General features: G+C 40.3%; 1 protein-coding gene across 1 annotated transcript in view; it reads left to right on the top strand.

The window, feature by feature from the left end:
• Positions 1-13,917, top strand: part of LOC140205806 (dihydropyrimidine dehydrogenase [NADP(+)]-like) — a 927,724-nt gene that overhangs the window by 880,155 nt on the left and 33,652 nt on the right. The window contains exon 22 of the mRNA XM_072273510.1: positions 1,400-1,540. Within this exon, the coding sequence (XP_072129611.1) occupies positions 1,400-1,540 (141 nt within the window). The remainder of the gene's footprint in view (positions 1-1,399; positions 1,541-13,917) is intronic.

The following is a 13,917-nucleotide window of genomic DNA, read 5'->3' as shown; positions in this document are numbered from 1 at the left end:
GTTCTTTTCAAGACTGTGTATCTTTTTAACAACTGTATAATGTGCATCATAAAACAGGGATAAGATATAGCTGGAAGATCTTTTTAAAAGTGGCCTTTCACAGTTGTCAGCAGAGGTTCTAATTTATAACCATCACTGGTGATTCCTTCAGGGATCCTACTGATTAGCCACGCCCACACCCTCCAAGGAGATGGAGACAATCGTGTAAAATTGACTTACTGTCCTCCATAATGAAGGAGAGTGAATATTATTCAGTGTGCTAATGGGGTACTGTTCAAAATGGGCCTGAGGTTAAAACAAAAGCATTAAGGTTAAAAACTGAAAAGAATTAGGAAGCAGGGGGCTGGGGAGAAAGGTGACGTTGGGGAAAGTTTTATTAAGTCAAGGACCTGCCTAATGAATTACACTTAAGAAACAAGACTAGACATAGTTGCTTTACACACAAACTGCTGGAGGGACTCAGCAGGCCAGGCAGCATCTATGGAAAAGAGTACAGTCGATGTTTCGGGCTGAAATGTTAACTGTTTACTCTTTTCCACAGATGCTGTCTGACCTGCTGAGTTCCTCCAGCATTTTGTATGTGGTGCTCGGATTTCCAGCATCTGCAGATTTTCTCTTGTTTGTAGATATATTTGCTTGTGCTTTGTTAAAAACAAAGGTAAAATACACTCACTGCCCACTTTATTATGTACAGGAGTTTACCTAATAAAATGGCCACTGCAGTAGAACCCAGTGTAGTCTGCTGCTGCTGTAGCCCATCTACTTCAAAGTTCGATGTGTTGTGCGTTCAGAGATGCTCTTCTGCAGAGCGCTATTGTAACACATGATTATTTGAATTACTGTCGCCTTCCTGTCAGTTTGAGCTAGTCTGGCCATTCTCCTCTTTGCTCTCTCATTAACAAGGCATTTTCACCCACAGGACTGCTGCTCAGCGGATTCTTTTTTGTTTTTCACACCATTCTCTGTAAACTCTAGAGACTCATGTGCATGAAAATTTCTGGAGATCAGCAGTTACTGAGATACTCAAATCACCCCATCTGGCACCAACAATCATTTCACAGTCAAAGTCACTTAGATCATATTTCTTTCCTAATCTGAGGCTTGATCTGAGCAACAACTGAATCCCTTGACCATGTCTACATGGTTTTGTGCATTGAGTTGCTGCCACATGTTTGGCTGATTAGATATTTGCATGCATGAGCAGGTGTACCAGATAAAGTAGCCACTGAGTGGACTTTTATTTAAGTAGTTTGAAGAGCGGAACATTACTTGTCTTTCAAGTCATGGATAGTTGAACTGCATTGTATCTCACTGTATCAAAATTTACATGTGGTTTGAAATTTTTTACACATTTTTGCCTTTCCAATTTATATTGGTTATTTTTCATGCTCTTGTCTAGGAAGTAATTGGCAGAACTCTGCCACATATCGGAGCCTATAGAGTGCTGAATAACAAGGACCATGTGGTAGCATTGATTGATGAGGAGATGTGCATTAACTGTGGCAAATGCTACCTGACTTGTAATGACTCTGGTTATCAGGTAAGGAGACATTAGTAATGAGCACAATGTGTATTATCACTTCTGATTTATGAGGCATTTAGATGTACAAATTGAAATCCATGTGTATATCTATTATAAGCAAATCTTCAGCAGGCTGCTGTTTCCCAAGTCCAACCAGGCTGAAGGTGATACACTCTACAGTAAATCAATTCACATTGGAAATCCTGAAAACAGATAAATGGATGTGAATTACCCATTTAAATCATAAACTCTTAAACCTAGAACTTCTACTGGAAAAATTGAATCAATGAGTTAACTCTTAGTGTTTATTTTAGAACAACATTGAACTAATTTAGTGATGGATTCAAAATGGAAAAAATGGATGTATACTCACTGGCCACTTTATTAGGTACCTCTTGTATGTTCATGGTCTTCTGCTGCTGTAGCCCATCACTTAAAGGTTTGACACGTTGTGGGATCAGAGATGCTCTTCTGCACACCACTGTTGAAATGCATGGTTATTTGAGTTACTGCCGCCTTGCTTGAACTTGTTTCGCCCTTCTCCTCTGACCTCTCACATTAATGAGGCATTTGCACCCCCAGAGCTGCCACTCACTGGATTTTTTGTTTGTTTTTTTTTGCTTCATTCTCTGTAAATTCTAGGGAATGTTATGCGTGAAAATCTCAGGAGATCTGAGATATTCAAACCACCCTGTCTGGCACCAGCAATCATTCCACAGTCAAATTCACGTAGATCGCATTTGTCCTCTCTTCTGCTGTTTGGTCGGAACAACAGCTGAACCACTTGACCGTGCTTGCATATCTTTACGGATTGAGATGCCGCCATATTAGATATTTGCATTAGCAAACAGGTGTACCTAATAAAGTAGCCACTGAGTGTGATTCTTTATGGAATATTTACTTAGTCAGCATCTTGCTTATAATTTAATGGAGAAAATCACAGTCCCATGAGTTCCACAGATCTACAGATTGGGAAGTACTGTGTCACGGGATAATCTGGTTTCCTCCTGCTTCCAATAGGCATAAAGACTGATGGATTTGCCACAGTAATACCCCCTGATATATGTAATAGGAGAGGTTACAGGGATATGTAGAGAATAAAATAGATTTTGTGTGTTTGATGGTTGGCACAAATTTAGTGGGAAGAATGGTCTGTTTCCCTCCTATGTGACTCTACGGTACAACTCTTCTATGCTTTCCAACTGCTCAAGCAACTGATCTTACTTCAAACTATGCTCTTCAAAGATTCAAAGTAATCTATTATCAAAGTTGTTGTGTATGTGGCCTGGTTACACAACAATGCTATTGACAAAAATGCTGGAGGCGGGAGTTAAGTTTCATGGTTCTTTACTGGCATAATCCAAACTCAGCACACACGTACTGCTCAATACACACCTAATAGCACATGCAGCGACGTGTTAATAAAACATAAAGTAGTCCCTTATTATAGGCTATACGGTTCACTCCTCCCCTTTTATTTTAATAGTGTATCAACTTTTTTTTACTGGGACATTATGCTAAACAAATATGTTTATCCTTAACATACAGTACAAATGCCTACCATTTGTTTACTTAGCAACTTAATAATATCAAATTATAACAAGCCTTTTTTTTACTTTTGGTCTAAGACCCATTTATACTCAAGTCTCTGGGGAGGGGCGGGTCTTCTCTAGATTGTCCGGCAGTGAAACAAATAGGTCTTCACTCTATTGTCTGGAATAAATTAAACAATCGACAAATTGTTTCAGTCATAAAGAGTAGTCACCTCTATCTTGCAAAGATGATGAAAAGGTGAATGTTATTCTTAAAAATATGTACAATCATCAAAACTGAGATAGCATTGGAAAGTGTCTTCAAATAGTGTGTTCTTCAGTCTGTCAATGAACTTGTTTGTTTTAATACAGATTTCCATATAAAAGTCATGAAAAGTTGACCTTTGAGCATAGGGAGTTAAGAAGATGTGCGCCTCCAACTTGCTAAGAGTTCTGGCAGCAGATCACCTCCGTATAATGAAGACTCCTCTGTGTAGCTGTCCTAGCTATATAGCATCTTTGTGCTATCACTTGTCTTCCTTACCCATATCTCATTTGTTCCAACTGAGCTAATTACACAGCCAATCTTCGTATTCTCCTTAGATTCCAAACAGATAGCCTGACCTTTATGATACCATCTCTTATCGTAATATGACTTTCCATCTTCTAATCGTGCTTCATATCTTTGTGCTGGTGATTCAGCAGGAGTGCTGGGAAGATGCTCAGGAGAGGACAGAGATGCTGGTCTTTTCAGAGGTTTAAGCTTATTGAGAGTTTGCAGATCTTCCATTATCAGTTCATCTGTTAACAAGTAATTTAACTGCACAGGTGCAGGTTTTCGTCTTTTGTCTGTAATTGGAGCAGGGTCATTAGGTCTCCTCCTTAGTTTCCTAGTCATTATTGGCTTTACCTCCATAGAATCTCCTGTGAGTTCCATTGTTAGCCTCTCATTCTCAATCATCTGTTTCTTTTCTTCTAACTCAATCTTCTTATCTTCAAATTACTTCACTGCTGCTTTCTTCTCTTTAATATAATTACTTTCCACTTGTTCTGTCTCCAGTTGCAGAAAAAGCTCTGCATTTGGTATTCTTTCCTTGTATTGTTGGTCTAGTTTCTTCATCCTTTTCTGGTACTCCTGCAAAGTGCCTTCCTGTAACTACTGTAGCTGTCTTTTGAGAGATGTCAATTTCTCCTGGCACATATGCTCTTTTACTTCTAGGTAGTCTTCATCATCCTGCTTATTGGCAATATCTGTCTCACTTGCATCCTCTGTATCTTCATCTGAGTCGCGGCCAATACTGCGTTCGTCCTCATCGTCGACGCTGTCTAGTTCCTCCTCTTCGTTTTAATAGTCAACAATGGGTGAGAGGAGAGCTGCAGACATCTTCCCTGCCGAGCTGCCCTCCTTTGTTGACACATCTAGTGCCTTGATGGTGTGCCAATCCAACTGGATTTTCCTGAGCCATTCACGTCCCAGCAAAGGTGGTCCTCCATTTTTCAGTACATAGAGGTTCAGCTGCTGTGTTTTGTCTCTGTAGGTCACTGTCACTTTAATTTTACCTTTGGGACGCACTTTCTGTCCTGTGTAAGTTTTTAGCAGTAGTTTAGTTCATTTCAGAGGTATGTGAGAAAACAGTCATTTGTAGTCGTCTACAGAGATCACGGTTAAAGCTGAGTCTGTGTCCAACTCCATTTTCAGTCTCACACCTGCCACTTGTGGAGTGATCCATATTACTCTTCGATCATCTGTCTCTTTCACTCTCTGAAGTTGCAGACAAGACAATTCACTTTCGTCTGAGTCGTTTTCATCAGAACTACTTTCTTCCATTTTGTGTACATTGTTGTATTTTCCCTTCTAAATCTAAATCTAAATCTAATCTAAATTTAAATCTGGGGTTTCTTGTTTCTCTGTATTTTTTCCTTTTTCTGCTGTTGACTAGCTTTGCATACTCTGCCAGTGTAGCCCTGTTTGCCACAGTTTCTGCATTCTTTGTCTTTAAACCAACAGTCATCAGGGTCATGTGACACGTTCCCACAACGGTAACATTTCTTTCCTTCATTTCTGTTCAGTAACATTTTATTCATAGCATATTCCAGAGATTTCTGTTGTATCTCTGAAGCACCCTGTGCTGCTGTTTCTGTTGATATTGCAATGTTCAGTGCCTTCTCTAATGTAAGGTCTTATTCACCCAGGAGCTTCTTCTGTGTGGTTTCACAGTGCATGCCACACACTAACCTGTCCCTCAATGTGTCCGATAGACGAGCTCCAAATTGACAATGTTCTGATAATTTGTGGAATTCAGCACAATATTCAGAAATGCTTTCATTTTTGCTCTGATTCCATTTGTGAAATTTAAATCTTGCAGCAATGACCAGTGGTTAGGGGTTTAAGTGCTGTTGGAGAGTGTCTACTATTTGCTTGAACGTTTTGTCAGCTGGCTTTTCAGGGGTTAACAAGTTCCGTAGCAGCCCATATGTTTTTGCTCCCATAATACTGAGTAAGACGCTGGCTTTCTTTTCATCATCAACACTGTTAGCATCAGAATATACCTCCACTCTTTCAATGTAAGTTGCCCAGTTTTCAATGCCACTATCAAACACTGTAATGGTTCCAATCATTGCCATCTTTGTTATGTTAATTTAGCCCTGTTCTCCTCTTGTTTCCTTTTTGACTCACATGTCCTTTTTGTTAGCGCAACAAGCGCACTCCATCTAGATGCCTCTAAATTCTCTCTCTTCTCCTCCAAGTGCCATTGTCAACTAAAACATGGCGTTCCGATAAGATGTAGGTCCATAATCCTTGTCGCCAATTTGTTGTGTATGTGGCCTGGTTACACAGCAATGCTATTGACTAAAACACTGAAGATAGAAGCTAAGTTTCATGGTTCTTTACTGGCATAATCCGAACTCAGCGCACATGTACAGATCAATGTGCACCTAATAGCGCATGCAATGACGTGTTACTAAAACATAAAGTAGTCCCTTATTATAATGTAGGCTATACAGTACAAAAGTATGTATGCAATATACAACCCTGAGTTGCATCTTTCCATATACAGCCACGATACAAAGAAAACCATGAAACCCATTTAAGGAAAAACATCAGACCTCCCAACACATAAAATAAACAAATTGAGCAAACAGCAAAAAAAAGCAGAAAACACAGAGTACAAACCATCGAATCATAAAGACATCGCAAGAGTCCAAGCATATTCAGTTCAGTTCTATCCAGCAGCGCGTCTCTCACCATCTGCACTAGTCCACCCCGAACAAAATTGAACAAAATAGCACAAAAAGAGCAACCAGAAACCAGAAACACATCATTATGTGAAGTATAGAGTCCAATCCACAAACTGCATCGATTAAGCCTTGCTCAAGACTCATAGAGTCCAGCAGCATCGGGCAAGAGGGAAGGAGAAAGACTGTTCTGGAAGTTTCTGCATGTGGAATCCTAAAACATGTTCCAGCATATACATGCATCTCTCAGTTTACTCTGTTTTCTACAGGTCAGGTTGGCACTTCGCAGAGTATTGAACGATCTTTTCCCAACCTTAAATATCTTAAGGAAAACATTAAAAAGTTTTTTGGGAGGCATTTATGCCTTGTCATGAGGAGGATGCTGTAGCTAGCATATTATTGTCAACACCTGACTCACATCTTATTAACATACAGTTCCTTTGAGCGGCACACAGACATAACTGCCCAATCACCTCTAAACACAACCTTCAAAAAGGTAGGATAGACCTATTGTCAAGAAAGATTTTAAACCCCGAACCCTGGTGAGAAGGACATAAGCCACAACTGTGGCCTCCCTACAGCTTCTTGCATGGTGTAGATTAACTGGCCTTCCTTTAACTGGGATGCTTCAGAGTGCTAAGAGAAGGTCGGAGCAGTACTCCAGTTATATCCTCTTTGTGGATTTTGGTTTGTAAGCTCTCCTTCCCCATGGCTGATGGAAGGTAATACAGCCTCCACGTTAACTCTGGATCTCCTGAAACTTTTCCAATTGACTACCAGCTCAGCTGTTTTTCACTATTTTTTTTTTAAGAATGGAGTATTGTGATCAATTCATTAATGGGGCCTATTACCATTTTCATTATTATTTGCTTGGATGCAATGTTTCAGAGCAGGTTGGATCCAATTAGGAAATTGTTGAATCTGTCACATACCGGGTATATTAGACCATAAGACATAGAAGCAGAATTAGGTTATTTGGCCCACCAAGTCTGCTCTGCCATTCCAAAATGGCTGATTTATTATCCCTCTCAACCCCCATCTCCTGCCTTCTCCCCGTAATCTCTGACGCCCTTCCTGATCAAGAACCTATCAGCCTCTTCTTAAAACATGCACAATGACTTGGCCGCCATAGCCATCTGTGGCCATGAATTCCACAGATTCACCACCTTCTGGCTGAAGACATTCTTCTTCATCTCTTCTAAAGGGACATCTTCCTGTTCTGGGGCTGTGCCCACTGGTCCTAGACTCCCTCACTACAGGAAACATTCTCTCCTCGTCCATTTTCCATAGGACTTTCAACATTTGATAAGTTTCAAAGAGATCCCCCCCCAATTCTTCTAATATCTGTATATTGATAATATATATTCTGTATCAATTCACCTGAAAAGTTTGAGGAGCTATGGACAGCCAGCCAGCCAACTTGTTTCAATCAGAATACATTCCAAAATACTTCAGCAGATTTAGTGCATTATTCCCTCCTCACTTAATAATAAGCTCTTATTGTTACAGTTCAGTCATGATTAAATATTTGTTGGATTTGCTTGCAGGGTGAAATTGGATCATAATGTTTCTGCTTTCAGCTGGATAACATGGAGAACATGAGATAAGAACAGAAAGCAGTGGAAGTACTTGGCAGGGTAGGCAGCATCTGTGGAAAGGAAAATGGAGATAACACTTCAAGTTGAACCCTTCAATAGAACAGGAAAGTGAGAAAATTGCCCGTGTTTTCTCTCCTTACCAGACCTGATGAAAAGTTTTTGACCTGAAATGTTAGCAATAATTCTCTTTCCGCTGATGCTGCCTGACCTGCTGAGTATTTCCAAGTTTTTTGTTCTTCTAATTTTGGATTTCTGGCATCCACAATTCTGTGATTTTCAATTAATAGAGAATATAAGTCTAATTCAGGAAGGTAGCCCCCCATAGGACCAAATATTGGAAATGTATTTGACGTAACCTCAGTGTGGGTGTTGCTGAGGCAACACTGATGTCATTCTTAGGAGAAGCACAATGCTGTATACATTGTTATTAAGTGACCTCTGCCATGTTCTAAGCTTCCTGGAAGTTATTTACCTTAAATGAGGCCATTTGTGGTTTTGTTCAGCTCGAAATCACTTAGCCTACATCTGGCTTAAAGTTGTACTCATAAAAATATTGCTGTAAGATGTCACCAGAGGGATAAATCTGTTTGAAAATGTTTGCTGTTTTTTTGAAATCAGGTAGTGATACATTACTGCTGACATTACAGCGGATCTATGGTCCCTTTTACTTCATCAGCAAATTGCCTGTGGATGCCATTCAGTAAGATGCAACTTGTTAATCACTAAATGAAAGCCAATGTTGATTGCATCTCAGGCCTACCTGCTCCGGTGGAGAAATGATCTCTTGCGTACAATTACATAATTAGACCTGCTTGTTAATTGTACAACTTCTAAAGTTAAGAATATTGAGGCCTCATCTGGAGTATTATGAGCAGCTTTGGGCCCCTTAGGAAGGTTGAGCTGATACTGGAGAGGGTTCAAAGGAGTTTCACAAAAGTGATTACAGTATTGAACAGCTTGTCATATGAAGAGCATTTGATGCCTTTGGGCCTGTATTCATTGGAACTCAGAAGAATGAGGGGTGACCTAATTGAAACCTATTGAATATTGAAAGGCCTCAATAGAGTGGATGTGGCGAAGATGTTTCCTACGGTGGAATAGTCTAGGACCAGAGGACACAGCCTCAAAATAGAAGGGTGTCCTTTTAGAACAGAGATGAGGAAGAATTTCTTCAGCCAGGGTGTGGTGAATCTATAGAATTCATTGTCACAGGCAGCTGTTGAGCCAAGTCTTTACGTATATTTAAGGCAGAGGTTGATATATTCTTGACCGGTCAGGGCATGAAGGGATATAGGGAGATTGCGGCTGAGATGATGAAATGGTGAAGCGCATTTGATGGGCCAAATGGCCTAATTCTGCTGCTACATCTAATGGCCTGTGGTATTATATTATTCTTATTTATCCCTGTATAGGATTGAAATATTGTTGACATTTTAATGTCATCCCTAATTGCATCCAGAACCAAGTGACTTGCTCAGACACTTCTGTGGGCTGTTAAGAGACAATTACATTGTGACACATACAAAATGCTAGAGGAACTCAGCAGGCCAGGAGCACCTATGGAAAAGAGTAAACAGTCGACATTTTGGGCTGAGACCCTGAATCAGGACTAGAGGGAAGAAGATGAGAAGTCAAAGTAAAAAGGTGGGGGAAGGGGAGGAAGGTAGGTGATAGGTGAAACCAAGGGAGGGATGAAGTGAAGATGATTGGTGAAAGAGATACAGGGCTGGAGAAGGGAAAATCTGATAGGAGCGGACAGAGGCCATGGAAGAAAGGGAAGGGGGAGGAGCACCAGACGGAAGTGATGGGCAGGTTAAGGAGATAAGGTGAGAGAGGGAAGTGGGAATGGGGAATGGTGAAGGAAAGACGGGGGGTGGGGGCACCACTGGAAGTTCAAGAAATCAATGTTCATGCCATCAGGTTGGAAGATACCTGGACGTTGTTGCTCCTCCAAACTGAGTCTGGCCTCATCGCTGTAATAGATGAGGCCATGGATGGACATGTTGGAATGGGAATGGAAAGTAGAATTAAAAGGGTGGCCACTGAGATATCCCACTTTTTCTGGCCGACAGAGCTTAGGTGCTCGACGAAGTAGTCTCCCAATCTACATCGGGTCTTACTGATATACAGGAGGCCACACTGCGAGCATCGGATACATTAGTGACCCCCAACAGGCTCACAGGTAATGTGTCGCCTCACTTGGAAGGACTGTTTGGGGCCCTGAATGAAAGTGAGGGAGGAGGTGTAGCACTTGATAAGTGCCAGGAGGGAATTCAGTGGGGAGGGACAATTGGACAAGGGAGTCAGGTAGGGAGCGATCCCTGCAGAAAGCAGAAATTGGGGGGAGAGAAAGATGTGCTTGGTGATGAGATCCCGTTGGAGATGACGGAAGTTATGAAGAAATAGGTGCTGGATGTGGAGGTTGGTGGGGTGGCAGGTGAGGACAGAAGGAACCCTATCCCTGGCAAGGTGATTGGGAGACCACTTCACTGATCACCTATGCTCTGAAACCAGGAAAAGCGGGATCTCCCAGTGGCCACCTATTTTAATTCTATTTTCCATTCCTATTCCATCATGTTAGTCCATGCTGCAATGAGGCCACACTCAGGTTGGAGGAGCAACACCTTATATTCCGCCTGGGTAGCCTTCAATCTGATGGCATGAACATCTAAACTTCCGGTAATGCCCCCCCTCCCCCAACCACCATTCCCATTCCCATTTCCCTCTCTCACCTTATCGTCTTACCTTCCCATCATCTCCCTCTGGTGCTCCTCCCCCTTCTCTTTCTTCCATGGCCTTCTGTCCTCTCCCATCAGATTCCCCCTTCTCTAGCCCTTTATCTCCTTCACCAATCGACTTCCTAACTCTTTACTTCACCCCTCCCCCTCCCCCTGTTTAATCTATCACCTGCTACCTGGTATCTCTCCTACCCTCTCCTCTCCCCCTGCCTTCTTACTCCGACTTCTCATCTTTTTTCTCCACTCCTGATGAAGGGTCTCGGCCTGAAATGTCGACTGTACTCTTTTCCATAGCTGTTGCCTGACCTACAGAGTCCCTCCAGTATTTTGTGTGGGTTGCTTGGACTTCCAACATCAGAAGATTTTCTCTTGTTTGAGATTAGACAGTTACATTGGTTGTTTTGTACTGACATCGAAGCAAGACTGAGACATTGGTAATTCTGATTTTAAATTTGTGACAATCCCATAGTTTTATGATAGAGATGTATTTGAATTTCAATTCCCTAGCTGCCTTGGTAGGATTGGAAATCCTGCCTGGATCAATTGTAAAAGCTCTTGGAGACTCATGCAGTAACTTCTACGGTACTCAAAGCTATGTCAATCTATCATTTTGCTAACAACTTCTAGTACTTTCTATGGATTTGTTGTTACAATATTGAATCATGTCCACTTCAGTACATGGATGTTCACCCTCTTGTACTGTCTTCTTTCCGCCAGGAATTATTTTGCTTTGAAGAGAAACAAGTATGCCATTAAACAGATATTGTGTGATTTTTTTTTCATCATTTTCTCCCAGAACTTAGACCTTTTAGATTATGACGTTTTAGAGTAGAGAGGAAAAGTGCAGTATGATTAGGTAGGTGAGAGATAATGTGACCTCCGGGAATATTTCCAATCAGATCTGGCAAGACTGAGACAGCATAGTGGTGCTTCAGTGATTCCAATGATGTGGCTGTGAGAACTCGTTCAACCTCTCCCTGCTAATCATTTCTTTTCTGTAGCCTCCACAGCTCCATATACATTTTCTTCTCAAGGATATGCTAGAAACACGTCTTTAGCCATTTAAAAAAAAATTTCATAGAATTCATAATAAACAAAAACATTTAATTGTCTTTCAAACCAATCTGCTTTTCATAATTTAACTTCCCATTTTTAATTTTTATGTGTGCTTTGTAGTCTTTGCTTCAGAAGAATCAGACTCTGTTGCTATAGTAACAGTCTAGCTGACAATAAGTAACTACCATAATATTGCTATCTTCTGACTTAAGGATGTTTAAAAAAAAGAAGCAACTTTTAATTTCAGTACAAACTAGTAGAAAGAGTTGCATGGACAGTAAGCTTTGTGCCAACAAAAGAAAAGCATAGGCTTCATACTAGAGTTAATAATTATGTTTTGCTTTAACCAATTACAGTTAAAATTCAGCTTTGAGTCTTTTGTGAAAAATGGCCCTTACAGTACTGGAACATTCACTGTTAAACTTCTCTGCATGTTATTTTTAAGAACGGACCCAACACTTTGTTATGTACAGTAGTTATCTCATAAGAGTTCCAGATTGCATTTGTTCTATAGTATTTTATATGAAAGAAATGTAGATTAGTAGCAATGCTAATGTAATTTCTGAACTGTTACAAAGCCAGATCAACTGCAGCTGCTAACTTCAATTATACTTATGAATTGCAACTTAATTTACCAAAATAGTTGGTGCTAAAAGCAAGGTTTTTAATCAGACCTGATTGTATAATTTGTGTTGATGTTCTCTGAGTGTATTAATTAGACTGAGTCAAAAAAGCAAAAGCTGCAATATAAGTAAAAGCAGTGTTTGACCTTTTTCTTGTATTGGTATACGTGGACAAACTCTGATCCTTTTGAACAGGAGAGTTTTGTGGTAGCAGTGACAGTCTGCAAGAGGAGCTTGGAGGTTTAATATCCATGAGACTATAAGATCTAGGAGCAGAATTGGGCCATTTGGCCCATCGTGACTGCTCCACTATTCTATCATAACTGATTTATTATCCCTCTCAACCTTATTTTCCTGCCTTCTTACTAATCATGAACCTATTAATCTCTGCTTTAAATAAACCCAGGACTCGGCCTCCACAGCCATCTGTGGCAATGAATTCCACAGAATCACCACCCTGAGTATGTCTGCAGGAAAATTGCTGAGGATGCCCACAGAAAATTGAATCTCAGGGTTGTATATAGTGATATTTATGTACTTTCATAATAAAATTTACTTTGAACTTTGAACTCTGGCTAAAGAAATTTCTCCTTATCTCTGTTCTAAAGGGATAGGCTGTACGTTCTGTCCTTCACCTGTTTAGCTGAGCTCATGCAAGTGGGAAGGGAAGTTTGCAGAACTAAAAGATGTTTGGTTGAAATTGGTGTCGCGTAGATTATTTGGATCATGAAGTTGTGCTTTTGCTGAATCTGCTGCTGCAGGACTTAATTCCAAGTGAGTTGGACAAAGAATTAGGACTCCCTTTGAGTTCAAGATCAAAAGTAAGAAATTGATTAGCACCGAAATCTGTAAGGAGGTCAGAAAAGCTCTGAAAACCCAGAATTAGACAAGATTTGAAATTGCTTATTTGAGAGAGAGAGATGTGAACCATGAATGGAGATAGGTTACTTGGCCCTCACTGTTGCAATTATACAAAAATAACAGTTGATTTTTTTCTTTAAAAAAACAAAGCAGTTTCTCGAATTTGATTCACACAGGAGGTGCAACAAACATTCTTTATCTTTACTTAATCTTTTTGGGAATTATGTGGTTGTGCTTTTTAAAGTCAATTTTTATTAAATTCAAATTGTAGGCCTGTTTGCAATTAATTCAGATTAACTGTGGAATGAACCAGTCATATAATAACTGTTAAAAGGGGTGAGTTAAAATCCAATAAATTACTAGCTTGGCAGCATAATTCGTTATGTTATCGGCTGACTATCAGTCTCTGCTAAGGCCTGAAATCATGCTGTCCTGGAAACCAAGGGATTAATCTTACTTTTATCTTCAAGTGCTCAATGACAAGGAGGAATGGAGATCAAAGAAAGGGTTACTTGCACCTGCAGCTAAACCATAATTGACATTGCTGGCAGCAGCAGGTCAAACTGCTTCATGCTCTTGCCTGAAGAAGGCTGTCTGAAATGAAAGAGAGCAATTTTGGTGGAGGTGGAATTATTAAGAAAGAAAGAAAGAAAGGATGCATTTATATTGTTCCTTTAACGTCACCTTCAAGAAGATTCAAAGTGTTTTTGGCCAGATAAATAGCAGTATAGTCATTGTCCAATGTTAGAA

This window comes from Mobula birostris, chromosome 12, assembly GCF_030028105.1.
Source record: "Mobula birostris isolate sMobBir1 chromosome 12, sMobBir1.hap1, whole genome shotgun sequence".
NCBI classification, from domain to species: Eukaryota; Metazoa; Chordata; class Chondrichthyes; order Myliobatiformes; family Myliobatidae; genus Mobula; species Mobula birostris.
The sequence above is the reverse complement of the archived record's forward strand: the minus strand, read 5'-3'. Positions and strand labels throughout refer to the sequence as shown.